We start from the raw sequence: 27,681 nt of genomic DNA, 5'->3' as shown, positions 1-27,681 counted from the left end.
GCTATCGAACTACGATAGACTAGACCAGCCTGTGTTTATTAAAAAAAAAAAAAGCATCAGGAACAGATTAAGTAACAACAGCGTCAAAGAAGCAATGAAGACGTTTTTATTTTTGTTTGATAGCTGTTACTTGGATGAGGTCCTTACCTCTGTCTTTTCACTCTTATCCCATTGATCGGGGAAGCATTTTGCAATGCGAAGTTTTTTATTTAATTTTTTTTAATCGACATTTTCGCTCAGTTTCCATCAGTCATTAGACTTGAAGTTTCAAGCTATCAATTCTGCATTCAAAGAAAGAAGATAGCATAAGTCAAGTAATGCTGAAGAATGGAAGCTTATCTTAGAGCTCTAGTAGTAGCTCAAGCAATATCAAGTTCAGATTTATGGACTTCTTGAGAAGAAATTAAAAAAAAAAAAAAAAGGTTCATCACTTAGGGAAGACAGAAGATTTTTTTTTTCTTGGGGGGGGGGGGGGAGATGGACTGAGTTATCACGGGGAGGAATGGACTTAGTTATTAGATGAAGATCGAAGGACGGCTTGGAGCGAGGTCGCGGGACACGGGGAGGACCACAGAGGAGCCAGCCAGGCAGGACAGGACCAGAGGGCGTGGGAGGACCAGTGTGGAGCCAGGCAGGACAGGACCAGAGGGCGTGGGAGGACCAGTGTGGAGCCAGGCAGGACAGGACCAGAGGGGCGTGGAGGGGAGGAGCAGAGGGGGCCAAGAGAGCAGGAAGCATCAGGAGCTGTCGGCCAGTGTGTACGCCAGAGGGAGCCAGAAACGCAGGGCAGTGTAGAAGCGCAGTGACCAGCCCCGATGCCGATCCAGTGCTGAGAGGGTGGGACAAGGGCGTGCAGACTTCTAGCGTCACAAGTTTAAAGCGGGGCTTTGGTTTGTATACTGGGTAGAGGTATTTCTGTAACACTCAGTATTTGGTTTTTGTACTTTCCAGAAACATCTGTTGTCGAACAACTTCTCGCACAGCTCTCTCTTCCTCTTTTCAGGCAAGCCGTGTAAAGTGTTTTGTACCGTGGTCACCCCTCCTGTTGTGCGCTGAAATGTGTGGTGGTGTCTGCTGTGATGAATGCCTTGGTAGTGTGCTGACGAGGAGCGTCTTAATGGACTTCTCTACCCCCCTGCGATCACAAGTAGTTTCCACAAGCGGAGGGAGAGGCAGTCCTTTTGTTGTTCGATAGGTCTTCCCCCAGAGAAGTTTTCTGCATTGGAGTGTGAAAGTGGATGGTCTCCCATACGGCCAATTGTGTATTCAGCAACTCCTCGGTGCTTCAGCTGCGCCTCTTTGGTACAGATCAGCTACATCTACCTCTTAAACCCAAGCTGTGAGTTAATGCATGGAATGTACATGTGGGTGTAACTATCCTGTACATTAACTCATCATTACATTTCATAAGTATACAGTAATGACTTCACTCAAAAGGGAATTTGCATTGAAATGGTAGTTGATCCTGGTGGGTAAATATTTTTGGCTTAAGGGGAGGGGTGGGATGGGGGGTTGTTAAAACTTGTTTGGAGTCTTTCTTTTTACAGGCCTGGCCCCCTAACGCGATCATCGACAGAATCCCCCCCCCTTTCTAGCTGCTTGGTACAAGTTGAGCTCATCCTATATACAGTAGTGATATGGATCGAGATCATGCGCATCCACTGTGCTTAAACGAGATATAGAAAGGTATTTGGTGTTCACTGACTCAATTAGTTTTCCTCTCACTTTTATTTGGAATATGTTGTAAATGGGCTTCCATGAATTTATTTTTTTGGGAGGGGTGGGTTGTGGGGCGTTAATCCGTCTCTTCCTAGACTTCACAGCTCCACATTGCCCAGTGCACATGGCTTGAATAGGAAACATCCAGGCGCAAGCAACAAGATTCAACTGGACACTTAACAACGCAAGATAGCAACCTCAAAAGTAGTCTTCTGATGTAGTGAAGCTCCTTTCCCCCAGGGAGAGTGCGGTAATACTTCTCCTTACTAGAAGTCATTGTAATTCTGTACAGGCTTTACGTTGCTTTGTGGGTTGGGAGGGGGCTGTGTATTTTTTTTTGACTCTTACAGATTAACTTTTAAGGCCCATCCTTCAAAAAGCTACGTCCAAGTCCATGCCTACAGTTAAGGAAGGAGTCCCTCATACTCAGGCCTGTGGTATTTTAAATGTTTCTTATGGCAAATGGCTTCAATCTTTTGTGAATTGTATTTGTAGTCTTAAAGTTGGGCTTGTTAAAGCAGTTGCTGTAATCCCAGTAGTGTCTTGTAGTTTTCTACAATGTTACTTTAATGCCAGTGTTGTAGTTTTCTACCATATTGTATTAGGGCAGGGGTGTTGTGGGGAGAGGCTTTTCTTTGCATTTTTTCAGTGTGCTGTGTCCTGTGTGCTTTCAATACCCAAGACCATCAGGAACTCCTAACTCATTGTATGTACAAGTTTCCTTGCGCATCGAGCATCACGTAAGGTGGCTAAATGTGATCATTTACTTTAACATTCATTATTTGGCTAATTGCCTTCATTGCAATTCCTTTGCAATTAGTTACTTTGCTTTGTATCGCCAATACAATGAGTGAACTATCTGTAAAGGATTTTCTTACTGCATAATAAATGCATAGCTTGTTGTGATTGAATACAGTTTTGGTATGCATTTGTTCTTTTTGGGGGGGCTTGTGTGGGGGAGCTTTTCTTGTGCTTTTTCAGGTATGACTAAAGCTTGGAGCTTTGTAGAGCACGGATGTGACCTGGGCTCGAATGACTTCTATTTCAAAGTGGAAAGTGAAGGCAGATAAGTTGAATCCATCAAATATTGATGTCGAAAAACAGAAAATTCTCAGCCCTATAGGGGTCACTTATCTTGACTGGACTTGCGTGTCCTCATTCTTGAAATGAAAGCAACTTGCTATACTTGACAGTAGAAATAGCACTGCTGTGCTTTCTTAACAAGTCACTTGTGATAACGGGAAGATTTGATGGACCTTCATTGATTCTGACATTATCTGCAGTAAAGCATTTGGGTAAGGATAACAATAGTCAGTTCTACGATACTGTGGGGAGGGGTATAGGGGTGTTTCTTTTCTGCCTCTTTGCTCTTACAGAACAATCCAAAGGAAGAAAGCAGTGTACCTAGGAGAACACAAGAATCACGCTGCGCTTTGAACTCCACCAACATGCAGTTTGAACAAAAGGAGTCAGGTTTTTGATGTTTACATATATTAGAGCATTTAGCCCTCAGCTGCTTGCCCTTGTGCAACTGTGCAAGTGGCAGGTTGGTCACCTTAGCAATCGCGCAACTGTGCGAAGTTTCAAAATTTAAGCAGCTGAGGAAAGCTGCGCATGGTGCGGCTTAATTTGGTCTGAAATGCAGCGCAAATGTGCTGCCTTAGTTTCTATTGTGTTGTGGTTGGGCGTATCCCTACACTTCTCTTCACAGAACTCACAGTGCAAGACTGGTTCAAGCACGAGTCAAGTCCTAACCCGGAGCATGTAGTAAGCTGTTGGCTTTACTTGTCAAAACTTCTGCAATGTTGTAGTTGACAAAATGACATCTTGGAACTGGCTTTATGTTAACCTCAAATCATCAGTAACAATGCTTTACTAGCTTATTCCTCTTTGGCCTTGGGGCCCTATTGCTTTGCATCTTACAACCATAAGATGAGTAGAACCCAAATCTTTTGAGTATTGTGTGGTGGGTGTGTTGTGTAGATCACTCTTTGTTTCAGATCATTCTCGTCTGTCCACTCCGATCTCGCCTGCCTCTGAATGCAAAGCCATCTGTGGAAGCTGTCAGCGATATGAGTGTGGCCCCTGAATGAAGTACCAATCCCCTGTGCGCTTGAGCTTAAATCTGAACCCCTGACGTCCTTCGCAGAAGCCCCCGCTCTCTGTGTTTGTGTGCCTTTTTCTTTCCCTTTGGTTTCTCAGGTCAAATTACCCCAAATTCTTAATTTTTCATCTGGGATGGCCTAACCTGTGATGGAACACTGAGAATCCAGTCACATTAAGATCAAGAGCTGCAAGCTTGTTTTCGCTAATACTGCATCACTTCAGTCTCGTGGGTGCTAAGTTAAGTAATTTCGGTTCCCTTGATTTTTCTTTAACATACCATGGCTTTAATGTGTAACTCAACATGTTGCATGCACATCAGCTATGCATAACATTTTATTTGTAAAACAATGTTCATAAAGTCGTTGTCAAACATTGCAGTAGTATTATGGTTAGGAGGGTCTGGGGGGGGGGCAAACACTCTTCTTTCTCCCTTTTTCAGATTTCTCATTCAGCTTAACTTGCTACTGAACCAGAGAACTTAAAGGTCTGCAGGGAGTCATTGGATCACTTGGTACTGCCAGCCTCTAGGGTTCATTTAATACATTGAAGAGCTGAGCATCAGAGGAAGAATAGCTGTGGTAAATGCTGCATCAGCTGTGGTAAACTACAACAATGTTGATAAATTCAATCTCCCATCATATTGGATGAGTCTTGGTACAAGTGTGGGGTTTGGGTGGGGGGGGGCTTAAATTGTCTGTCTTTTTTCCCATTGCAGCCATAAAATTGGCAAGAAAGCCTTCACTGTCAGTTGACCCGCGACTCGTGCTGAATTGCAGAGGGGAAAATCGCTTTGACAAGGGATTCTGGTATCGTGGTTTTATTATGGCTAAACGGATTTCGTGGAATAATACACCAATACAGTGTCGCTGTGGGGAATTTTGGGGATTGGGGAAACCAGACGTCTCTCTGTTCTAGTTTCAGCCTCGTGACCAAGAGAATCCCCGTGGTGACAGCATAATTAGCATCCAGGTGTCGGGTTTTCTTTTCCTGGAAGAACAAACTGTTTTGTTCTTCCAGGTTTTGCTTTTGCCCTAACTAGCAAAAACAAAAAGCAAAAGACTCCGGTGATGGCACTCCTGACTCTGTCGGGACGGGGTTCAATTCCCTGCGGTGTCTTGCTTTTTTAAAAGAGGCTTTGTGGGGCTGAAAGTATATTTAATAACACTTCAACTTTAAAATGGCTTCCATAAAAGGACAATGTCTGGGTGGGGAAAATATTTCTATGGAAATGATCAATAAAACTTTAAAACAATGTCTCTGTTTTTGTCTCTGTTCTATCGATAATTACATCAATATTCTGTAAATGACTTGATGAGGTGGGCATAATGCATAAAGATTACTTGACATTGTATTCCGGCTGTCCTGTGATGATTAGCAACAGCTTTATAAACCTCATTTTGCAGTCTGTGTCCTGGGCACGACCCTTCTTGAGGTCCATGTCACATGATAACAAATGGAAGAGGTGAGGTCAGGAAAGAAGACCTGAGGGGAGCAGGCATCCAACAAAAGTCATCCTTGCTCTGGATCCTCTTTAGTACAGCAGCATAAAACAGTCCAGCTATTGCTGTATGTTTTGATCTCAGCTCTTCTATGAGATAACTATGCAGAGTATCATGAACAATAACAGCTAGCTCTAAAGTAGCATTTTGCTATACATGTATGTTATTTTTGGGGGAGGATGGGAGGGGGGGTTGTGGTGTTTTGTTTTTTTTAATGACACTGAAGAGCAGGATGTCTGATCAAGCTTAAAAGAACATGAATAAGGAAAACTTATTTGTAGACTTCAGCTATATGTTTTGTTGTGGGAAGTGTCACAACCTCATCAGGCAAATGGCAATAAAGGAAAGCGATGTCAAACCTTAAACAGTTTATTTAATTAGTTGGATATGTGGGAATGTTTCATACAATGCGCAAACAAAGAAGTTCATATTGTATTACTTGTGGCCTGTGACAAAACCAGTAGATTCAATGTTTCTTTCATTGAATCTACCAAAAGTAACAGTTTGAGAGATATAAAATATTATTTTTGCATTAACAAGGTATTATTTTAGGTTGCATCAGTTTACCCTTCCTGTTAAAAAGGTGTTTTTCCTTCCCACCATTGTTCGTAGCGGGACATCTGAAGTTTATATATATTGTAGAGTCTCTACATTACGATATAACGTGTATTGAAGTGACTGTTTTTGTGAATTGGTTCGTATACATAAAATATTTTTGTAAAATGGACAAGTGGAGGACAAAAGAAGTAATCTCAAGCATAGAAACTATCCACATTAGATGAAGACTAAAGTCAAATTCTTAAGAAATAGGAAAAAAAAAAATCCAGCAAAGTCCTAAAATTGGACTCTAGAGATCATCAGACCCTTCAGATGATTCATTCACCGTTTGATGAAGTCTCATCAACAGTGAGCACAGTGAGGGTCTACAGCCATCTGTAAAACACGGTGGAGGCGGCATACTGTACCTTGTTTGGAGAGAAATATAAGGAAACGAAGAGTGGCCCAAGACTTTTTGCACATTAATAATGTATTTGATCTATTTGTTCTGTTTTTAACAGATGAAGTTTATGGTCCTAGTCCTGTCTGAGCTGAAAAAGGTTCACTACGTTTACTTGCTCTCTTCACATTTACATTGCATCTAATAAAAAACAACACAAATTATCTTATAAAAATATATCAGAGACATATGCTGAGTAAGGATGTCAGCTTTGACTTTAGATTTTTTTTCATACTTATAAGATCTTAAAAGTCCAACTGACTTAGCAGTAGATGGCTCTGATTCTGACCAAGGAAATCAGCTTGGCATGGTCAATAACTTCCTTTAAGGCATGTCTAAGAACACATATTTTTATGGAAAAATTAACTTTATTGCCCTTCATATTTTTTAAGGATTTAATTAGTTTGATTGCCTTTGTGAAGCACGTTTTAATCTGTAATAGAGAAGTATTCATCGGAATTTATATTTTGCTACACATATTGCAACCGTTTTTTGGACAGGTGACGTTTTTTTAATCGACATTATTTTATTACTACCCAAAGTTCAGTTTGAGGCTTTAATTTGGTGAGAGAACGAGTGAGGGGAATTTATATATAATAAATTAAGTCTTTTATATATATTTTTTTTTTCTCAAAAACCTGAGTAAGCTTAACTTCTTGTGGAACTAATAGGCCGAAAAGTCGTTTCTGCGGAGGCATTTAACATCCGTGCCAGTCGCTAGCTAGCACTGTGTAGTTCACCTGTCGCTGTGTGTTTGATGAAGTGCGGAGCTAAGGGGAGATGTGGTCCTTTTTCGCTAGGGATCCCGTGAAAGACTTTGCGTATGAACTTCTTCCAGACAGCCAGGAAAAGTCCGGAATATGGACTCTACACCGGGGAAAGCGAAAGGTAAAAGCGGCATCCCGCTGCTGCTGCTGCACTAGCAGTCAGCGTTAGCTCGATCGGTTGTGGGGCCTGCCAATAAGCTGACAAGTCAGCTTTAGAGCTTGATTTAGCCTTCAGATTAAATGTCAGCTCTGTTAGCGTTTTTCGGGTGTTTTTCATTCATTCATTCATTCATTCATTCGTTCAGTCAGTCAGTCAGTCAGTCTTGGTAGTCTTTTTTTTTTCTTTTGCTTGGTCTGTCTGTCTGATAATTGTCGCTGACTAGCCTAGCTCAGGGTTTTTGTTTACCCCCAGAGGCAGACACGTATTTCTCGCCACGTCACCCGTTTTAGCCGAGTAACGGCTCTTATTTGAGCTGTTTTAAAGTTAATGCTTTATTTCAGGAATGAAAGATTCCGTCTTAACTGCAGACAGCACTGCATACAACCCACTGCTTCATTATTATCACCGAGAAGCGGAAAGCTATAATCTCAGTGTCATCATCTTCACCGCGGGCAGCCGAGCCCAAACTTCCTACTTTCGTCATCCTCAGTCACATTAAATGTCTTTTCAAAATTCTGTATACAGTATTGACAGTTACTTCTTACTGGTAATATTTTCTGCACGATGGCTACATTTATATCTATATTTAATACAGCACGGATGTAAGGCCACGATACTGTTCACATCAGTCCGATGAAATGGGAGTGTTGGTGTAAGTCAAGCTAGTACATAATTTACCCTAATTTCTGGAATTTTGATTGTAGGGTGAATGTAGATTTTTTTCCTATTATAATTGCTTAAATATAGCTATGATAATATTACCTGTAAATTTATAACACCAGTGAAATATTACAATGGAAGGAAAATGGGAGTAGTCTGTTTGAAGAGGATAGCTTCACTTCAGATTAATTTAGTTTTATTTGTATAGCACCAAATGACAACAACAGTGGCCTCAAGGGCTTTACACTGTAAGGTAAAGACCCTATGATATTAGAGAAAAAACCCAGCAGTCAGATGATCCCCTGTGTGCTGTACTTGGCTGTAGTGTGAAGTAAGAAATGTCCGGCAGAACCAGGCTAAGGGTGGGGCAGCAATCTGCCATGATCAGTTAAAGTTGAAGAAAAAGAGAAGAGAATGGATAAAGTAGAGTATAGAGAGAACAGGGCAAAACAGAAAATACTGGAGAGACACAAAATTAAATGGCATGCAAGTAGTAATGTCTGTTAGTAACATGCATACTCAAGTTGGAGTAAAATTTTAGACTTGGACTACAACCACAAAATATTGGCTTAATTAAGAGCAATGGAGTAATTATAACTGGCTGCTCTTACTCCAATCTTTCTCCTCAGACCACTGGAGAGCCAGTGTCTGTGTTTGTATACGAGGTGGCTCAGGGCACAGAGCAGCAGACCCAGCTCGCCAAGGCTGCCTTCAAGCGTATGAAGACCCTGCGTCACCCTAACATCCTGGCCTATGTTGATGGGTTGGAGGTATGTATTTTATTGTGACTTAAATTTAACAGAAACCACTTTGCTTTAAACACACTTTTCTTGATATTTAGAGCTGAGATTCCATGTTTTGCTGTAATTGTCATATAATTAGTTGTGTCTCATTTCTGTCATCTGCTCTTCTCTGCATATTAAACATTAAGACAGAGGTGAGTGGGAATAGGTTCCTGTGGGTTTATAGTAGTTTTATAGTAGTTATAGTGAGTGAAGTAGCAGACAATTACACAGCTTTCTCTTTGGTTTTTAATGAGAGTGTAATTGACACACTATTCACTATTAGCTCAACTAAGGATATGATTTTACCCTTTCATCTGGAGAATCTATCCAAGGAATATGACCAGCAAACCATACAGCATTAGCTAATCATTTATTTAACCAGGGCAGGGCTCGCAAAATTTCTAAATCCCTGGTAGCCCTTCGGCACTCTTCAGTTTTTGGTAGCCCAAAATAAATTTAAGTAGCCCGAATTTAAAAAAAAAAAAAAAAGCAATTTTTTTTTATGTTTTGTTTCCGTTACAATATTATACATTAAAGTATAATATTGTAACGGAAACAAAAATTAATCAAAAAATTGTTAAAATACAAATCACAACAACTGTATAAAAATTACAATCATCAACTCAAATACTTGGTTCTCATTGAACAGAAATTTCTATGAACTTGTAAGAACTGTGTAGGACATGAATCAGTCTGTGTCAGATCCTGAATCTGAAATTTCCACTGGAGTCACGGGTAAGAGGCAAGTGGAACCAAGATTCTAGGACATTTGCTATTTGAAGTTTGCAAAGACTGCTAAATTTTGCCAATGGTAGTTCACTCTTTGCAACATAGTACGCTGTTTTAAACAGCTTTTTCAGGACTTCTTCTTGTGCTTGGTTTATTTTTAGTATGTTTTTTTGCAATTGCTGTTTGTTCTGGGAAAGATACTGCAGACTGAGCAATAATGCATTTCTTGCATTTCTCATAGGTTCTAATGGGGTCTTTCTTAAAATCACTGGTCCCAGTAACAAAGGCGCTTGTTGACTCAGAAATTGAATGAAACTCACAACACACCTGGCAGAACATCATGTTATTTAGCTCGTCATATTCCAGCCACAGAAATTCTTTTGTCCATGAAACCAAAAAAGCTGCACTTTTTTTTTTTTTTTTTTTTTTTTTTTGCTTCATAGTCTGATTTTTCATAACTTTTCCATTTTGTGATTGGCTTTTCTTTGGCTGCCCCTTCTTCACCCTGACCTGTCTTATTTGGCTGAGCAGAACTAAAATACCGGCTTAAATCCTGCTGCTTTTACACACACACCTGCATAACGGTCAGCGATTCTCTGCGCGATCAACCTCTCACATGTTTAAGCTTGCTGCGGGAGATTTCACTTGTCATGTCTGAATAGTAAGCTAATGAGTGATAAGACGATGCCAGAGGAATTGGTGCGCAATTAATCGTCACTCACCAATCAGTGCTGCCGCTCTCTACACACCGTTCGCGTGATTGCAAAGTGAAAGCAAAAAACAAGAGCAAATTCTAACGCGATTTCAATATGTCACATATTGACAGTGGCTCATTGATGCTACATTTTCAAAAGAATGCAAAAGCACTGACATATATTTTCCTATGATAGCCCGACGGGCAGGGCTGAGATAGATTTTGGTAGCCCGACTAGAAAAATCGCTAGCCCTGGGATGTCGGGCTAGCGATTTTGCAAGCCCTGCAAGGAGTCTCTTGAGAGAAAACATCTTTCACAAAGACACCTGGCAATGAAAGTACACAATGGCAAGGTTGGAAAATGATACAATCAAGCAGAGGAAAAACAGTCAGTAGATAAAAATAGAGCATGTTGAAGAACTGGTGCATAATCAAATATCCAGCAAAGCAATGGTAATCGCTTTTTCTTCTAAAATATCTGTGATCTGAACTCTCCAATATTCAGTAAATTTAGTATTAATTTATAGCATGTTTTTAATAGAGATCTGATGGGAAAATGCTGTGATGTATAAATGTGCTGTGCATATGATAGATAAATGCAAAAACTGTTGTGGAGAAGCTGTTTTCCTATGTCAAGTTACTGTTTAATGCAGTGACATAGAATAGTTTTGAAGTATAGTTTTGCTTTTATTTTTTTTCCTTTCTTAGTTGATTGATGAGCTTGGTGTGGTTGTTACAGACAGAGAAGAGCCTCTACCTGGTTACTGAGCAGGTTACACCCCTGGCAGCCCATCTGAAGGCACGGGCAGAGAAGGGTGGTGTTGGGGAACTGGAGATCTCATGGGGACTCCATCAGATAGTGGTAAGGACAGGAGAGTTGAGCTGTTTGTGGCATCTGTCCTCTATTAGTCGTCTCTCACAGTCTCTTCCTCTGTTTGCTTACAGAAAGCTCTGAGTTTTCTCATCAATGACTGCCATCTGCTCCATAACAACCTGGGCATATGGGCTGTTTTTGTGGATCGAGCTGGAGAGTGGAAGCTAGGAGCCCTCGACCATGTGGCCCCTGAGCAGGGAGACCCAAGTGGGGTCTCGCTCCCTGCACCAAAGGCAGTTTACCCAGACATGGAGAAATATGACCCACCAGAGATGTCTAACAGCAGTGGAGAGAAATGGTGAGTGTGACATTTAGAGAAAAACTACCTGATGCGCTTTGGCTGCACCCTTTTGCACTGACCTGTGTGTATTTTTGTTACAGGGCAGGAGAGGTGTGGCGACTAGGTTGCCTGATTTGGGAGGTGTTCAACGGGCCGCTGCCACGTACTTCTTCCCTCCGTTCCCTGGGAAAGGTTTGTGTCTTCAATTGCTGTTTATCCAAACACCTTATGATTAAATATTGTCCTTGCTCCTTGGAGTGCATGCTCTTATTTAAGAAAAATGCAGCTTTTAGGAATATTTAGATTATGATGGTTGTTGTTTAAATGAAATTACATGATTCTGCTTATGTAAAGAATCAGCAACAATAGACTGAACATATAGTGGGATAGCAGGGCCCTTAAATAATACATATGTCATGGTTAAGATCAACTGGAGAGAAACCCAAGAATCTGATGATCTAATATGAACCCGCGTTTGGTGCCACCAGGGAGAAAAAACTGTGAAAACAGGACGAAAGATAAACCACAGGAAAGAGGAAACAAAAGTTAATGGCTTGCAAACATGACTGGAGTGGAGAAGTGCTCAGTGCATCATGGGAAGCTCTCTAACAGTCTGAGCCTATAGCGGCATAAATAAGCGATAGTTCCGGGTCACCTGATCCAACCCTAATTTTAAGATTTTTCAAGAATTTATGTTTTAAGCCCAATCCTAAAGTAGAGAGCATGTTCTATGAGAGAGTGGCCTGATAGCTGAAGGCTCTGCATCCTGTGTGCTTTGAGTGCTCTGTCAGAATAGTGTGTTAATGAGGTCTTTAAAATATGAAGGGGCCTGCGAGGAGAAGCTCTTATGAAGGAAATGTGATCTCTCGTTGCGAGCTTTAGTCTTAGTGCTGTTGCTTCATAGGCTCACTGACAGCTGAAGATATATTTTTTTTTATTTTTTTTTATTTTTTTTTGTCATATGAGAAAAAAAAAAAAGGTATAAGTCAAGTTTATTGTTTGTTTTTTTTTTTTCTTTCTTTCTGTTCCCACAGATCCCCAAGGTTCTGGTTCCCCATTACTGTGAGCTGGTTGGAGCCAACCCCCGGACTCGGCCAAACCCTGCCCGGTTTCTCCAGAACTGTAGAGCCCCAGGGGGATTCCTGAGTAGCAGCTTTGTGGAGAGCAACCTTTTCCTGGAAGAGATTCAGGTCTTACACAGACTTTTGTTTGTGTTACAACTACAATAAAAACATTCTAGTCAAGTCACAGCATGAAGTATTAAAACAGAGGTTGATATTAATCAAAATCCCAAACAGATTGATGGCATTTGGCTAAACAAGTTTAATCTGGACACCATGCCTCGCTTTAGTCCAATCATCTATTGCAGAAATTAGATCTCTTTAAAACGATCCTTTCTAGATCAAGGAGCCAGCCGAGAAGCAGCAGTTCTTCCAGGATCTGAGTGACAATCTCGATTCTTTCCCTGAAGACTTCTGTAAGCACAAAGTCCTGCCTCAGCTGCTCACCGCTTTTGAGTTTGGCAATGCAGGCGCTGTCGTCCTCACACCACTCTTTAAGGTAAATCCCAACTCCCGAGGCGACTTTAGACCCTAATTAGAAACAGACAGTGAAGCAGACAATAATCATCAGTAAAATCATTCTCGAGACAAGTTGAAAAATGACATGATTGTAGCTATATCTGTGCACTTCTTTTTCTTCCATCTCTCTCTCTTCCTCTGTTTTTCTAGGTGGGAAAATTTCTGTCAGCAGAAGAGTACCAGCAGAAAATCATCCCTGTCATTGTGAAAATGTTCTCCTCCACAGACCGAGCTATGAGGATACGACTTCTGCAGCAGGTGTGGAATATTCTTTTGGTTTCCTTGCAGAGGTAATTATGTGTAAGATTTTAAAAACAAGTTCTGCACAAAACAGTTTTGTTCTTTTTAAATATTGACTAGTTTCAGAGATTTTTCAGTGATTAGGGTGAATATTGCCGAGATGGTGTTCTTATTTATTTTACGTTTTTAATATAGAGTTCATATTTAATTTTATGGTATGTTATTTCTAGCATGGAAAGAGAAACATTGGTTAAAAGAACAGTAAAACATAACAAACAGTTGTTTAATCACATGCCTGTCCAGCTGTTTTTATCTCTGTATTAAATAGAGATGGACCGATCCGATATTACGTATCGGTATCGGTCCGATACTGACCTAAATTACTGGATCGGATATCGGAGAAAAATAAAAAGTGTAATCCGATCCATTAAATATCACGAAAGCACCTCACAAAACTTGCAACACGCCGTAACTCACCTCAGAACGTTAGCACGTCGGAGCAGTATGCATCACGTGATAGAGCGGCTGTGGCATGCGGGACCTGTCGGTGGTCTGGATAGCATTTGGAGCTTCGCTAGCAACCCGGCATTTCATCTCCGACAAAGTTATCCCGAGAGAAGTAAAGCAAGTGTGTAAGTCCATCTCTGAATGTAAAGCATTCCTGCGTTAAGCTTAACAAGCGACTGCCTCTTCTTGCTGCTACTTCAATCATGAAACTGCTTAACGATCAGCTGATCGGCTTTTCTGTCGCGAGTCCATCTCGTGTTTGTTTTTGGCCCACTTTGCACCAGAAAGAGGAAACCAGCGGCTGAACAACAGCAGCACGTTTAAGCTTGATAAGCTGTTGTTAGAATGTATTTAATATTACTTTCTACACCAGGATCTTTTTCTACGTAGCTGACGCTGGTAACTGTGCAGGGGCGGATCTAGCAAAGTTTAGCCAGGGGGGCCGATAGGGCATTAACAGGGAAAAGGGGGCACAAAGACATAGTTTTCTTTCTTATTCTCATTTAAAATGTCTAGCTTTTAATAAATAATTATCTGACACCCAAAGTTTTAATTTGATGTAAAATGAATAGAAGTCCATTACTGTATATAGTGACTATTAAGTCTAATATATATACCCTAGTAAGCTATAGTACTTTTTCCTTTGGGAAGGTACCATCTGTGCAGTCTGCAATTTTGTTGAAGAAAGATGTTGAATCTATTTAATATTTCTTGAAAAATAATTGATTTCTGTGCATTTTTTTTCACACTGCATCAAATTAAGGTTGATTACGTCGATTAAGCATCATGAGGTGGAGCGTGAGGGGTGGTTCCCTATTTTTTATTTATTTATTTTTGTTGCTGGGAGTTGGAACCCTATTAGTTAGGTTGCTTAATATTTACGCTAAGTACTCTTTAAAATACCAGAATAGGGAGGATGGTGTAGGTTTAAGTTTATTAGATTGATCAGTATTGCTGAACTATGAAACATTTTTTTTTTGCATACAGGTATAACAGAATAGCTTTAGTGTAGTTGTTGTTTTAAACTTGAGTATGAACTTATACAAAATGCAGCAAGATATTTTAAAAAACAGTTTTGTTGATTTAAAAGACACTATATCGGATTCATATCGGTATCGGCAGATAGCCAAATTTATGATATCGGTATCGGACATAAAAAAGTGGTATCGTGCCATCTCTAGTATTAAAGAATAAAACCATTTATCTTTTACTCACCCTAACTCTGTCTCTGTCTTTCTCAGATGGAGCAGTTCATTCAGTATTTGAATGAGGCTGCAGTGAATTCCCAGATTTTCCCTCATGTTGTTCACGGCTTCACAGACACAAACCCTGCTATCAGGGAACAGACTGTGAAGGTAGTTTTCACAATTAAACACAAGCACAATATAACAGGCGTTATCTCATACATATAGTACATGACAGATAGCATCCTAAATATGCTCTCTTCCCCCTCCCCCCCAGTCTATGCTGCTGCTGGCTCCGAAGCTAAATGAGACCAACCTGAACCAGGAACTGATGCGTCACTTTGCCCGGCTCCAGGCTAGAGACGAACAAGGCCCAATCCGATGCAACACCACCGTCTGCCTGGGAAAAATCGCCTCCTACCTCAACGCTGGGGTAAGGCAGACCTGCATCACTGTGTAAAACTTAAAAAACAAACAAACAAAAAAACAGAAAGACTGAGATCAGTGCTCAGTAAAGAATTTAATTGTCTCGCTGTCCACAGACTCGACAGCGCGTTCTGATTTCTGCCTTCTCTCGAGCCACAAAGGACCCGTTCCCTGCGTCGCGCTCTGCTGGCGTGCTGGGCTTTGCGGCTACACACAACTACTACAGTGTAACGGAGATTGCTGCCCGTATCCTGCCCACCCTGTGTGCTGTTACTGTTGACCCCGATAAGAGCGTCAGGGATCAGGTAGGGCTGGGTGATGTGAGGAAAATCGAATATCACAATATATAGATAGAGCTATAGATAGATGTGTATATATATGATTGCAGTATGTTCAAATAACCTTCAAAAACAAATGTTGTTTTTGGCCATATGTTGCCTACAATTGCACTGGTATACTCATTCAAATCAACCATTCAGTATTTTTTTTTTCTATACTTTGAATACAAAAAACCAGAATGAACTGAAATGTATTATTTTAACAATTTCTTTTTAACAAACATCAGTTGCACACGGAGGCTTTTCACAAATGGCTAATCATAGCAACAAAAAAGCAAGAATCAAGCAGGAATTCAAAATAAGACAAAATAAAACAAATGAATTTAAAAAGGTGCTCTTTTGTGCTTACAAGATAAAAAATGTGATGACCTGAAATTACAGAAACAAAAGTCTAGATAATGACTATAAAAACTCAGCGAGTCAGGTATTCGACTGCTGGAGATATGTGGTTTCATGGTTTCTCACAGCTTGTACTCTTGCGTTGGTTTGTAGTGTTCCTTAGTTTTACCTGTAACTATGCCAAGAATGTTTTAAATTTATTTGTAGTCTTTTTGATCCTCGATCTTACAGCTGTTTTGAAGACTTGCATGCAAACCAGCGGTTGATGCTGTGTACCAGCAGTGGTGGTGGAGTTATCAATCTTGCAGCATTTAACTAAAAATAAAATGTGCAAGAACATTTCAGTTAAATGACATTAAATTAAAAATAGACTTTAGAAAAAAATAACATTAGTTGAAACAATATTGTGCACAAAGCTAAAATACAAATATGGTTTTACGGTTTTAGATTTTGTTAATTCAGTCACATTTGTCAAATGACTAGTGCAAGAAGGGACTATTTGCTGAAACTGGGATGTCTACATGTCTTGGTGCTTGTTCTGAACCTCTAATTTTGCCTGTCTCTTTCTCCGTGTCAGGCATTCAAAGCCATAAAGAGTTTCCTTTCCAAACTAGAGACTGTGTCAGAAGACCCCAGCAAGCTAGCTGAGATCGGTATGTAACTATAAACTGCACTGGAAATCTTCCCTCAAACTAGAAACTCCATGCTGTGTAGTTGTTTCTTTACCATGAATAGAGTTTGAGAAAAAGAAACAAATAATCCTGTAACTATCTCAGATGGCTTTAATCAAATTAATAGACACATTTTATATGAAAACTTAAACGTAACAACTCTGTTTTGTGTATCCTGCAGAAAAGGACGTAGCATCGTCTGCTCAGCCTGCAGGTGCCTCGTCCAGTTGGGCTGGCTGGGCTGTGACAGGCATGAGCTCGCTCACTTCTAAGCTGATCCGCAATGCTCCAGGGACGGAGGGGGGTACAGGCACTGAGGGAGGCGGACCTGCCGCTAATGCCACCAGCCCCACTACTCCCCCTAGTGCCAGTGATGGAACAGCTGCAACAGGTGAGGTGGAACCACAGCACCCTGCCTTTTTTTAAAAAAAAATAAAGATTTACATACACTAACATGCATATTTAATCTAAATAGAATCATCTAAAGAATCTCAACACTGGAATAAGTGTATGTGTCTATATTAGTGGGACTGCTGGTGCTGGGAGGTGTCAGCTTCCTTTTACAACACAAAGCCTTCATCTGTCAATACAGATCTAAGACTTTATTGACTGACCAACGCGTTTCAGCTTGTGACCTTCAGATGACCCTGATGAGGCCACAAGCCAAAATGCCTTGGTCAGTCAATAAAGTTGTTCCTCTTCCCTTTAGGTGTTGCTGGAGTCCCTGCATTGTGCTTTGATAGATCTGTAACTTCAGGCAAGTCAGTGGATCTCACAGAATAGAATAGAATTCATTGCACAAGTACAAGGTTTGCGTCCATCCAGAAGTGCTTTAGCAAAAATATAGATATATTACAGAATATAGATCTATTATAAATGTGTTACAATGTACACGGTACTATGTTATCAATTTACTATAGCTATAAGTATGTACAGGCTATAACTGTAGTGAGTGTACAAGCTATATGCAGGCTATGAACATGTATACTTATGGTTATAAATATGAAAAGCTATAGCAGATCCCCGCTTAGCAGTTTAAAACCTGTGTGTAGCAGCAAAATAACGGCCTCTGTATCCCAGTTACTATTCTTTAATTTATTAAGTGTTCCCACACAAATCAGTGCCTTGAATCAGTGTCTCACATTAAAACGTTTCTTTCAATCTCAGGTTCTCAAGACAAAAATCAACAAGCCTCCCTGACTCACCACGGTGCCTCTAGTCGTGCCAACCAATCACAGACTCTTGAAGTAAGAGACAACAATGATGAGCCTGTAGGAGACCGCTGGGATGAGGAGGAGGACTGGGGAAGTTTGGAGGTAGGGAGAAAATAGTTAGGATATGTATTGTGCATAAATGGAAGATTATGGTCTCACATAATTATAATTTGAAATCACATAAATTGACTGCACGTTTCCTCAAAGGAGCCAGAGAAAGCTCAGACTGAGCCCGATGACTGGAACACCGACTGGTCAGGAATGAGTTCATCCAAAAAGAAGGTCAGACGGAAGATGCTAAGCAATGCAGTTATTTGACAGTCATTCCTTTTGTGCTCATTCTACTTCCTCTAATGCTGTGAGCACTGCTGATATTGTTAGATTACTGTGAGTCATATTAAACTATTAATCCTCCTAGTATAGTGTGCTGACTTGAAAGGTTCCCATTTACCTGTAATATATACTTGTATATGTTATTGAAAACAAATGTTAAAAAAAAAATTCTCCACTGTAAAAACAAAAAAATAATTGGTCACATCTGGGGGGTGTATGTAGATGTGGAAAAATCAGCTGCAGCTGGACTCATTTCAGTTTTCTTCGCTGTGACGCAGGCGAGCCGCTCATCCACCTCCATGGTGGTGAAAAAACAGAGCTCCGACTGGAGCTCAGGCTGGGACGCCGATGACAGCTGGTCCAACGAGAAAGAAGGTCAGGGTCAGAGCTCTGCAGGCGAGGAAGGCTGGGGGAACGACTGGGGGGAGGAGGAGACCGACACAAGCTCGGCCAATAAAACGCTGCCCCTGCCCGAAGGTGTGCGGTTAGCCAGCGAGTACAACTGGGACAGCACGACAAAGGGCGCCAGTCAAAATGATCTGTTCGCCAGCGTGTCCCAGAGAAACACAGCCAGCATGTCTGCTGCCACGGTGAGAGCGCAGTGAGCCAAAAATACAGAAGTTGGTTTTCAGATTTGAGAGAAAAAAACAACGGAGTGTTAAATGCACTTTTGATTATGGCTTGAAAGTCTTACATGTGTATTAGAGGGAACACCAAACTTTATCCGATTTCATTGAAATGGCATTTTAACAGAGCACACCATAAAGCTGCAGTCACATGATCAGCCCTCAGCATCACGGTGGGCTTTTTTCTTCTTCTTTTTTACCTTCAAAATAAAATCGCTGTTGTTTAAGAAAAGGGCATTAACATCTATCTATCGATTGAGATCAAGATCACTAAATATTATATTATTTATTTATTTTTAAAGAATTAAATTAGATTTTTTTTTCTTCAGTAATTGTACATTGGCTTGATTAGGTTTGAATAACAGAGAATTATGTTTGTGTTGTTTTCTCAACGATAGTCTGGAGATGGCTGGGGCGCAGAGCCAACAGGAGACTGGGGAGCTGAGGAGAGCTGGGAGTCGGTAGATGGAAGCCAGGGTAAGTCCAACAACGAGGTTACCTTAATCAGAAATGAGAACCTGGATTGGCCTGATTGTAGAGACTCTACTCAGTTCGTACCTCCTTTCAGTCGGGCATTTTTAGCGTTTCCTGTGAGGCTTCTAAAAATATAGACCTGCAGTAATAAATCACAGAGCTGCCCCTTTATTTTTAGCTTATTCAGTAAAGGACCAGTGAAAAATCCATCATATGTCTGTTCACAATTCATAAGAATGACACCTCCTAGATCATTAGTCTGATTTTAGTGAAATTTGCTCACAATGATCAGCTGATAGGTCTTTAGTCAAACTGCTCTCAGAGCCAAGGTCACATTTTTTTGTTTTACAGGCAGTAGCATGTGAATTGTGATCGATCATGTGCCTCCTGAGCTACGATGTCATTGACATTCTGGTTTTATTTTCACTTAGGTCTCAGCAAGGCAGAGCTGTCCAAAAAGAAACGCGAGGAGAGGAGGAAGGAACTGGAGGCGAAACGGGCGGAACGAAAAGCTGCTAAAGGTCCTCTCAAACTGGGCGCGCGCAAGCTGGACTGATGAGGACCTAACAGAGTGGCACAAAGCAGCAGATCTAGGTTCCACATTCCACAAGTTAAGGACCAGAAAGAAGTGGCAGCATTAAAGAAAACTGACAGTCGCTAAAATGGAGAAGGCAGAGGAGAACCTTTCCTCTGGACGACTTTTAGTTTGGGGATTTTCTGTCTTTGTTCCTCTAAAAAAAAAAAAAAAACTGACACAGATAAAAGATGGAGACGGAGAGGAAATCTGGAGAGCAGCACCCCCTGCAGCAGAGGCCTGAGCAGGTTTCAGACGATGTCCCCCTCATTATTTTTTATTCATGACTCCCACAGTTGCTCTTGTAAACTATATGTACATAACTGGTGCATCCTGTCTTAAAAAAATGACTTTTTTAGAAGAAAAAAACCCACAAATATATATATATATATATATATATATACGTAATAGAATTTTTCTTCACACATGTATTGTTGTGCTGAATGTTTTTCAGTACATGTGAACACACACACACACACACACACTGTGGTTTCGAATGTTTTAATTCAGTTACAGACTAAGAATAAGTTCATGCATGTACTGTGTATTGTGTGGCCTAACAAAAGGCTTCATGGCAAGAAATTAAAAACGTGCTGAATTTACTTTGCACATGCAACACTGTATTTTACAGAAGTGACCCGACAGGTAACACAGGTGACTGCTTAGAGATCTTTAAATGATAAACATGCACTTTGGAGGAGCTGGGACATAGAAAGATGCAAATCCGGTGGTTTTAGGGCAAAATCAGGTGAGTTTGTAGCCTTGTGGTGGAGGCTATGTGAAATCGTCTGTAGTGCTTATGATCACCTTTTGGAATCACTTGTTTACCACCAAGTCATTTTAGGCAATATATGGTTTGGTATAGGTGAAGGAGAACCTTTTTATACTTTTGATTTTATTATTTGTGCCTTTAATTAATTGACGGGATCAATAACTCCACATTTAAACTGACACTTGAGAAGCGGACCTGGAACGCATTAAAGCGTACAGCGTGACCCTGTGTGGCCTGTCTGGGTCAGATATGGTATTTCTAGGTTTGGTCTTTCGAGCTAGACGTTTTATGGATGAGCCAGTTGACACAATCCGAACCCATCACCACTGGATCTAAAATCTGGGTTTTGGTTGTTCGGGTCCAGTTATGAAGAGGACTACGCTGCATTAGTCGAAAGAAATCCGGATGTTTTACTAAGAAAACAAATCATGTAGCATGTGAGCTATTCTGACGTATTAAATAAAGTTTCTTCTTCTATGCTTGTCTTCCTGTGTTTGAAGGTTAGTGAGTATGTTTGTATCTGTAATCTGAGTTCTGATAACACCTGCTGCTTTCTTTGTTAGCTCGTATAAAAGGGTCATTTCATATGAAATGAGTGAAACCTGAGAAAGGTTACCACCTGACTCCCACAGAATCACCTGATTTTTTTATTTTTATTTTTATTTTTTTTAAGCATACAATAACTTCAGTATGTTTAATGAGCCATGCAAAATTTTACTTTCCTGCCCTTGATGTATAAAGACTTTAGCACAGAATTTAATAATTTAATGTGTTATTTCCAATGGTTTTCTAACCCCCAGTAAATTCACAGCTGTAGGAGATAGCTGTGTGACATTTGTTATAAACAAGCTTCAAAACCTAAAGCCAACATCTTCAGAACAGTTTTTTTTTTCTCTTGGCAGTAACTCGATCGCTAATCATTAAAGGCCTCCCACGGTAAGATAGAGGGATCGTGTGTATTAAAAGAACGACTAGATAGATGTTTAACACTACTGCATGATGTGAAAACACTGATTGCTGGACTATGTTGTCACTGGTGGGGATGGTGTTGCATATAAATATGATGTATATCAGTTTCAGTAGTTTAGTAACTGTGACATAGAGTAGCAGAAGCAAGCACTGTTACCCTGCATGTTTTATTTGTTTTCTGAAAATTTATGTGATAAAAGATAAAAAGATGGATTTTGATGAAAACTTTGAAGGGTCATATCACTATTTTTAATAGAGGTTAAACTGCATCTAGCCCTGTTCACAAGTGCTGGGGGGAAAGTGCTATAGTTTAAAAATCAGCTGATTCTGATGGGGCCAGGTGGGAGTCTGTTACAGATTTCATGTAGAGTGACATCCCTGTCACAGGTAAATTTTTAGTTAAACTAGACTGCAGAGCAAGACCTAAATAATTGTGAGAGACATCTGTTAGATCAAAATAGGGAGGCCAGATGCCAACAAGTTTAAATGTGGGGCAAAAGCTGCACTTCTGTGAGATAGTGGGGCACGTGGACGATGCTGACAGGTTCAGTTACTGTGTACAGGCCCAATATATTGTATCTCCACTTCTTTTGCTTAGGAAATGCTGCAGGTTTATGAGAAAGTTTGTGTATTCTTAAAGTCTTTATGTAGAGCTGCTGCTCTCACTGGTTTATCCATAGATGGCAAAGCTTTTTTGAGTCACAATCAACAATAACACACACACACACACACACACACACGTCACTCCCCACCATATTTTCCTCTCTGTGCAAAACTGAAAAATAGCACCAAAAAAAGTGTCTCTTTCTCAGAAAATACCTCTGCTTCATTTTCTTCGTGGTCTTTTCCACTATATTCAAAATTTGCAGAGCTTGTAAGTGTCCCTGAAAGGTAAGATGTTAGTCAGTCAAGAACTAGTACAGATGTGGGAATTACAAATGCTGTGCAGTGATGTTTATCCTAGACATAGATCATAGACTTTTCCTTTGTGAAAGCTTCATTTGGTTTCAGGGATGAACAGAATTGGAAGTGCAAGAATGGTGCAGGGTGCCTTTGCAAAGACTTTAATGTAATAGGCTGTATTTAAGGGTCCAATGACAAGAATGCTATATCACACACACATTCCAGGCTATCATTGAGTCAAACAATTCATTTATTTAAAACTTGTTCAAACAGTGAAACATCAGAGGAACAGTGTAACACGATATATCTGTGAACTGTAGAAACATGTTGATCATGTAAGGTTTTTTGCTCTTTTTTTAAGAAATCCTACATAACCTAGCATAGAGACTCATTAGCTTAATATTGAGTATTCACTTATAGCACTTCCTATTTTCTCTCCCGATGTTTGATTATACCCATTTACTTTAAAACCATTTGTGAGTTTATAAAGTTATCATATATTATATAATCATAAATACCCTCCAACCGTCATCCCTCATGAGTCATTTCATTGATATGAAAACCACATATTTCATCTTCTGAGGAAAAACTGTCAAACTTGTGCTGTATGTACAAATTTTAAACAACCCCAAAAATACAAACTAGCCAGCCTTACATCATTTCCCCCCCCAAAAAACAAAACAAAAGGCAACATGAAGGACAGATAGGGGTGAAGCCGATCCCAATTTCCTGCTAAATCACACATAACTGCATGCAAGTTTGGCAGTGTTATTTATCTGCGACTGATTATGGCAGGCGCCAGTTAGGCTTTGCTGGTGATCTGCTAATCCAGACCCAAAACAAAAGAGGACGAAGGTTCATCACTGCGTTTCCTTGTTTTCGTTTTTGCTTCCTCCCAACCATCGTGCCAGCGCTAAAACACCCACACCCGCAGCCGCAGCCAAGCCTGCATACATGGCGACCTCTCCTGCCTTACGCACCTGCAAGGAAAACATACATCATTGCAGCTAACGTGATTTTTTTTTTTTGTTGAAATTTATAAAGTAGCAAAAAAAATTTAAATCCCCAACACTGCCCAACTTTTAAAAAAAAAATAACGATTTGAACTTTTAAAAGATTTTGGGCGGATTGGGTTTCAGTGAAAACATCTTCTAATTAAAAGATCATGACATTTATTTGTTCTTAGTGTCTGAAAGAAGCATTCCTGAAACAACACATCAGTGTTTATACTTAATGTACAAAGTTTGGAATAGGAGAAATCAAGTGGATGCAGAACTTGATTCAGTAAGAGCAGCTGACGCTCCTACTGAGCTTCACCTGCACTGGGAGCAGTTTAGAGTTTCACTTTCACTGCCTGTTAAGTTTCATTTTGACTCAGAGCCTTGTTCAGAAAAGGTAATGGGTGGACTTCAATGCACTTTAAGCAAATTCAACTAATCTTTGAAGGCTTTGTCTGTTTAGTTTCCAGGATCAGATACAATTTCACAATTTACACGTTTACTCACTGATGCTTAGATTTAAATATTAACTAAAGGTTGTAAAATCAGCGTACACAGACCTGCCCTGCCATGTCCCAGGCCCCAAAAGTTTCCTCTTATCACTGTATGCAGCACGTTGACTCCACTGATATCATTCCGCCCTTTAAAAGCCCTTCCCACTGTTACCTCACTCTTTAGTTTCTTACATAATCCTTTACCTTGTTAAATATGTGGTGACATTTTGATCTTTCGGTGTTGTATGAAGCTGGAAAGCCTCTTGTACCCTGCTTTGAATCCCTAACAGACAAATAAATTAACTGATATTTAATTACAGCTAATTGCAACTGATTGAGCCATTCATCATTTAGAAGATGGCAAACCTCCAGAGCAAACAGGAGGGGTGGAGCAAGCAATGTTTGGTATGAGAGATAATTTCCCAGCTGGTGTCACAGAAGAATGAAAGGATTCAAAGTTATAGCTATGAATGAATCTTTAATCCCCATGTTTGTTTTAACCCTGGAGAACCCATGGGGTCAAATTTGACCCCATGGTTTCCCTAGTAAACCAGTGGGGTTGGCTCTGACCCCATGGGTTCTCCATGGTTAAGAAATGAACTATTTCTTCTGTAAATTTGTTCTGGCTTTTTCTGCTATTTTTTCCTTCTTCACTGAAGATTTCTATTGTTTGAAACTTACACCGCCCAGCCTCCGCCACCGCCTGTGTGTCAGTGCTTTGTCTCACTTCGTGTTTTTATAGTGACACAAAGGATTGACGTGGTTGGGCCTACCTGCCGGGACTCCGCCTTGCCGTAGCGCAGCTCATTGACAAAATGCTCGCAGTTTCTCCTGACGACGCAGTACGGCAGCACCTGGCCCACCAGCCTGCGGGCCTCCCTCACAATGACACCAGGCGAGTGCGGCTCGTACTTCTTGTCCAGACTGTTGCTGATTTTCCACTCGTCAGTTCCCACCACGTCCCACAGCCCATCTTTCTTCACCAATGCCTTCTCAGTTATGACAGACATCACGCTGCTGGAGCCGGCATCCGGGACCTCAGCTGGGGACAAAACCCACTCAGTTTACATGCTGAATATTGCAAGAGTTTGTGTTTTGAGTTGGCTGTACCCCAACAAATAATTTACATTGTGTTCTGTCCTGAAAACCCACATCACAGAATCTGCATGTGGCCTCTCAGATAAGCTGCCTTTTGTTTTCAGTGATGGGGTTTGGGGGAAGGAGTCCAGACAGTGTGTGTGTATATGTGTGTGGAGGGACTCACAGGGTGGTGCCAAGTGAACAACGAAGCCATCGCCAATGTACACAGCCCAGTGCTGGTAAGAGCCACGAAAGATCTCGATTAAATCCCCAGGCTCTGGCTTTTCGTCATACTTGGATTAGAAGAGAGGGGAAAAATGTTTGAATTTCCAAAAGAGTGTGTTTCTCAATAATTGCAGCACATTTGACCCGATCACGCTGACTCGCTTTAAATAGAAATCAGCTTGATGTAATAAACAGCTCTGAGGCTATAAATGCCATCACATTCTTTTACTAACCAGTGTTGGGGCCATGTCAGCCTGTCTTTGGTCTGCGAACTTCCGATTTGTTGGACTTCCTGACGACTTTCAGCTGTAGGGATTAAAGATAAATAAATAAATAAAAGTACACATCAGATTTAAGCACACCACGTGATACATAATGAAAGTAAAAGACCGATAAATCTAATAACACTTTAAATATCTGTATGTTTTTGCACACCAAACCGGGCTAGATCCTTCCTGAGCTGAACAGCGCCCCTCTTAAAAACAGCTGCAGGATTGTTGATGTTCCTAATAAACTGGCACATTAGCATAACCTCTGCATAACCTCTTTCGTGGAAATAAACGCCAAAGAAGCGAATGTTAGAGAAAAGCTCGCACTTTTAGAGACTTATATATCAAAATAAGTCACAAAGAGTGTTTAAAAATCGCACACGAAGAAGATTAGCCAGAATTGGTCCGTGTTTGCATCACCCAAAAGCCGTGAGGTAACACCATCATTCACGCGACCCTCAGCTGTGGGAGGTCTTTGATCGGGTTAATTCCTTACCTGCAGCGACCAGACTCTTCTTCTCCTTCTTCTGTTCTTATTGCGGTTGTCAAAACGATCTCGAACCCTTTCGTTTTGAAATGAGAGACGTCGCCGACGCAAACATCAAAAGCTCACTCGCGAGCGATCAGCTGATTCGTGCGCGTGCTCAGTGCCCTTCAAAATAAACGCGTGGCAGTATTTTATTTGTCTTTTTTAAGCGTCAGGTGATTTTTAAGATGACTTTTAAGATGACTGATTGTTTAAGCAAGGTGCAAGAATATTACAAGAAAACGCGTGAATATTTAATGATGTGATAAAATTAAGTGTGAAGGAATCAAGAGTCTGCTTTTGTTTCAGCTACAAATACCTACACTTTTTATTTTCTTTCTTTCATAAATGTGTGATTTTATCATGGGTAAATTTCATTTAAAATGTTTAATTTATGTATAATTTATTCGCATTTATTTTGTTATTATTTATTTTTGTTAATATTATTTTTATTTTACCTTTTTTGGTCCGGCAGGTGCTTGACTTTAAAGTCTAATTTCAACAAATAACGACATTTTCTTTCTCTTAAATCGCCGGTTTATTATCCGCCACCCCCTCTCTTTCTTCTTTCCGTGATCAGTTATGATGGCCACGCGCAGAAAAACACGCAACTCAACCTTTAGAACCCCCAACACTTTCGGTTTAAATATAACTGAGAACTAAATCTTCACGAGGATTTTTTTTATTGCGTGACGACGTGACGACGTATGCTTGTTTGCTTCAGTAGGAAGTCAAAAATTGCTGGAGTTTATATTTGTACAGTTTAAATGTGGGGTGTCAAACAAGGGGATAGATCCGGCCCTTCTAAAGGTCCAGCCTGGCCCACTGGATGTCTTTACAATAAGCTTGGAGTTCTTGATGTGCTGATGGCAGGATTGTTAAACAGAAGGGAACTGTAGATATGTTTGAATGCTGTTTTTTCTTAATTAACACTGTCCATGTAAAGCCTGTCTGTCTTGTGAGCTGCAGATGGTGACATCCTTGTAATGACAGCAGACTAAAGTGAGAGTGGAAAAAAAAATGGTGAAATTATATATGTTTTTCTTGCCATGTTTCATGTTATTCATCATCTGATGGTCATTAAATGAGAAAAATGAGCAGATTTTTAATGGTTTTAGCTGTTTTTAAATGTTACTCTTTCAAAATGTATCCTTCGCATTTCAAAAAAAATTAGTCATGTATTTGTGTCTTGATGCATGCTCAGTCATCCAGGTAGGTAAACCCCAAAAGGTTGATTCTGTTCATCTGAATGTAGCGTTTTCAATGGGAGAAACGTTTCATCACTCATCCGAGTGACTTCTGCAGTCTCAGCTGACTGCAGGTCACAGCCATTGATCAATGGTCAGACCATTAAACAGTGGTTGCTGATCAATGGTCATGACAGTTTGCATATTAATAATAAAGGAACTGACCTCACAGCCCACTGTTCGTCAGTGGTGCTAGTTGTGCTGTTTTCTCCATTTATGGATAATGTCTCTCAACGTGGTTCACTGCAGTCCCAAAGCTTTAAAATGGCTCTTAACCGGTTCCAGACTGATAGATGTCACTGACTGCTTCTCACACGTTCATAGGTTTCTTTAGATGGTGGGATGATGTGCTGCTTTTTGAAAGGAGCAATTACTTTTTCGCAGAGGGCCAAGTAGACTTTTTATGCCATTAAATCAAATCT

At 40.5% G+C, this 27,681-nt stretch overlaps 2 protein-coding genes across 2 annotated transcripts; one reads left to right on the top strand and one right to left on the bottom strand.

The window, feature by feature from the left end:
- Positions 1–7,037: 7,037 nt before the first annotated feature.
- scyl1 (SCY1-like, kinase-like 1) lies at positions 7,038–20,985 on the top strand. Its single transcript, XM_085372193.1, has 18 exons — positions 7,038–7,209; positions 8,538–8,678; positions 10,856–10,978; positions 11,062–11,288; positions 11,372–11,462; positions 12,305–12,460; positions 12,672–12,830; positions 13,001–13,108; positions 14,839–14,952; positions 15,059–15,214; positions 15,324–15,512; positions 16,462–16,537; positions 16,737–16,946; positions 17,723–17,871; positions 17,977–18,051; positions 18,381–18,692; positions 19,127–19,205; positions 19,634–20,985. Exons 1-18 carry the CDS (start codon positions 7,102–7,104, stop codon positions 19,756–19,758), a joined length of 2,598 nt encoding a protein of 865 aa, XP_085228319.1. The 5' UTR covers positions 7,038–7,101; the 3' UTR covers positions 19,759–20,985.
- Positions 20,986–22,773: 1,788 nt separating this feature from the next.
- On the bottom strand, positions 22,774–26,088 carry LOC146638975 (phospholipase A and acyltransferase 3-like). The gene is made up of 5 exons (XM_085372181.1): positions 25,983–26,088; positions 25,451–25,523; positions 25,177–25,285; positions 24,686–24,954; positions 22,774–23,400 (listed from the first exon to the last, which is right to left on the bottom strand). Exons 2-5 carry the CDS (start codon positions 25,463–25,465, stop codon positions 23,281–23,283), a joined length of 513 nt encoding a protein of 170 aa, XP_085228307.1. The 5' UTR covers positions 25,466–25,523; positions 25,983–26,088; the 3' UTR covers positions 22,774–23,280.
- Positions 26,089–27,681: the final 1,593 nt, after the last annotated feature.

This window comes from Diplotaxodon limnothrissa, linkage group LG2, assembly GCF_057381915.1.
Source record: "Diplotaxodon limnothrissa isolate DT_005_m linkage group LG2, D_limnothrissa_male_GT1.1, whole genome shotgun sequence".
In the NCBI taxonomy this organism is placed as follows: Eukaryota; Metazoa; Chordata; class Actinopteri; order Cichliformes; family Cichlidae; genus Diplotaxodon; species Diplotaxodon limnothrissa.
The sequence above is the reverse complement of the archived record's forward strand: the minus strand, read 5'-3'. Positions and strand labels throughout refer to the sequence as shown.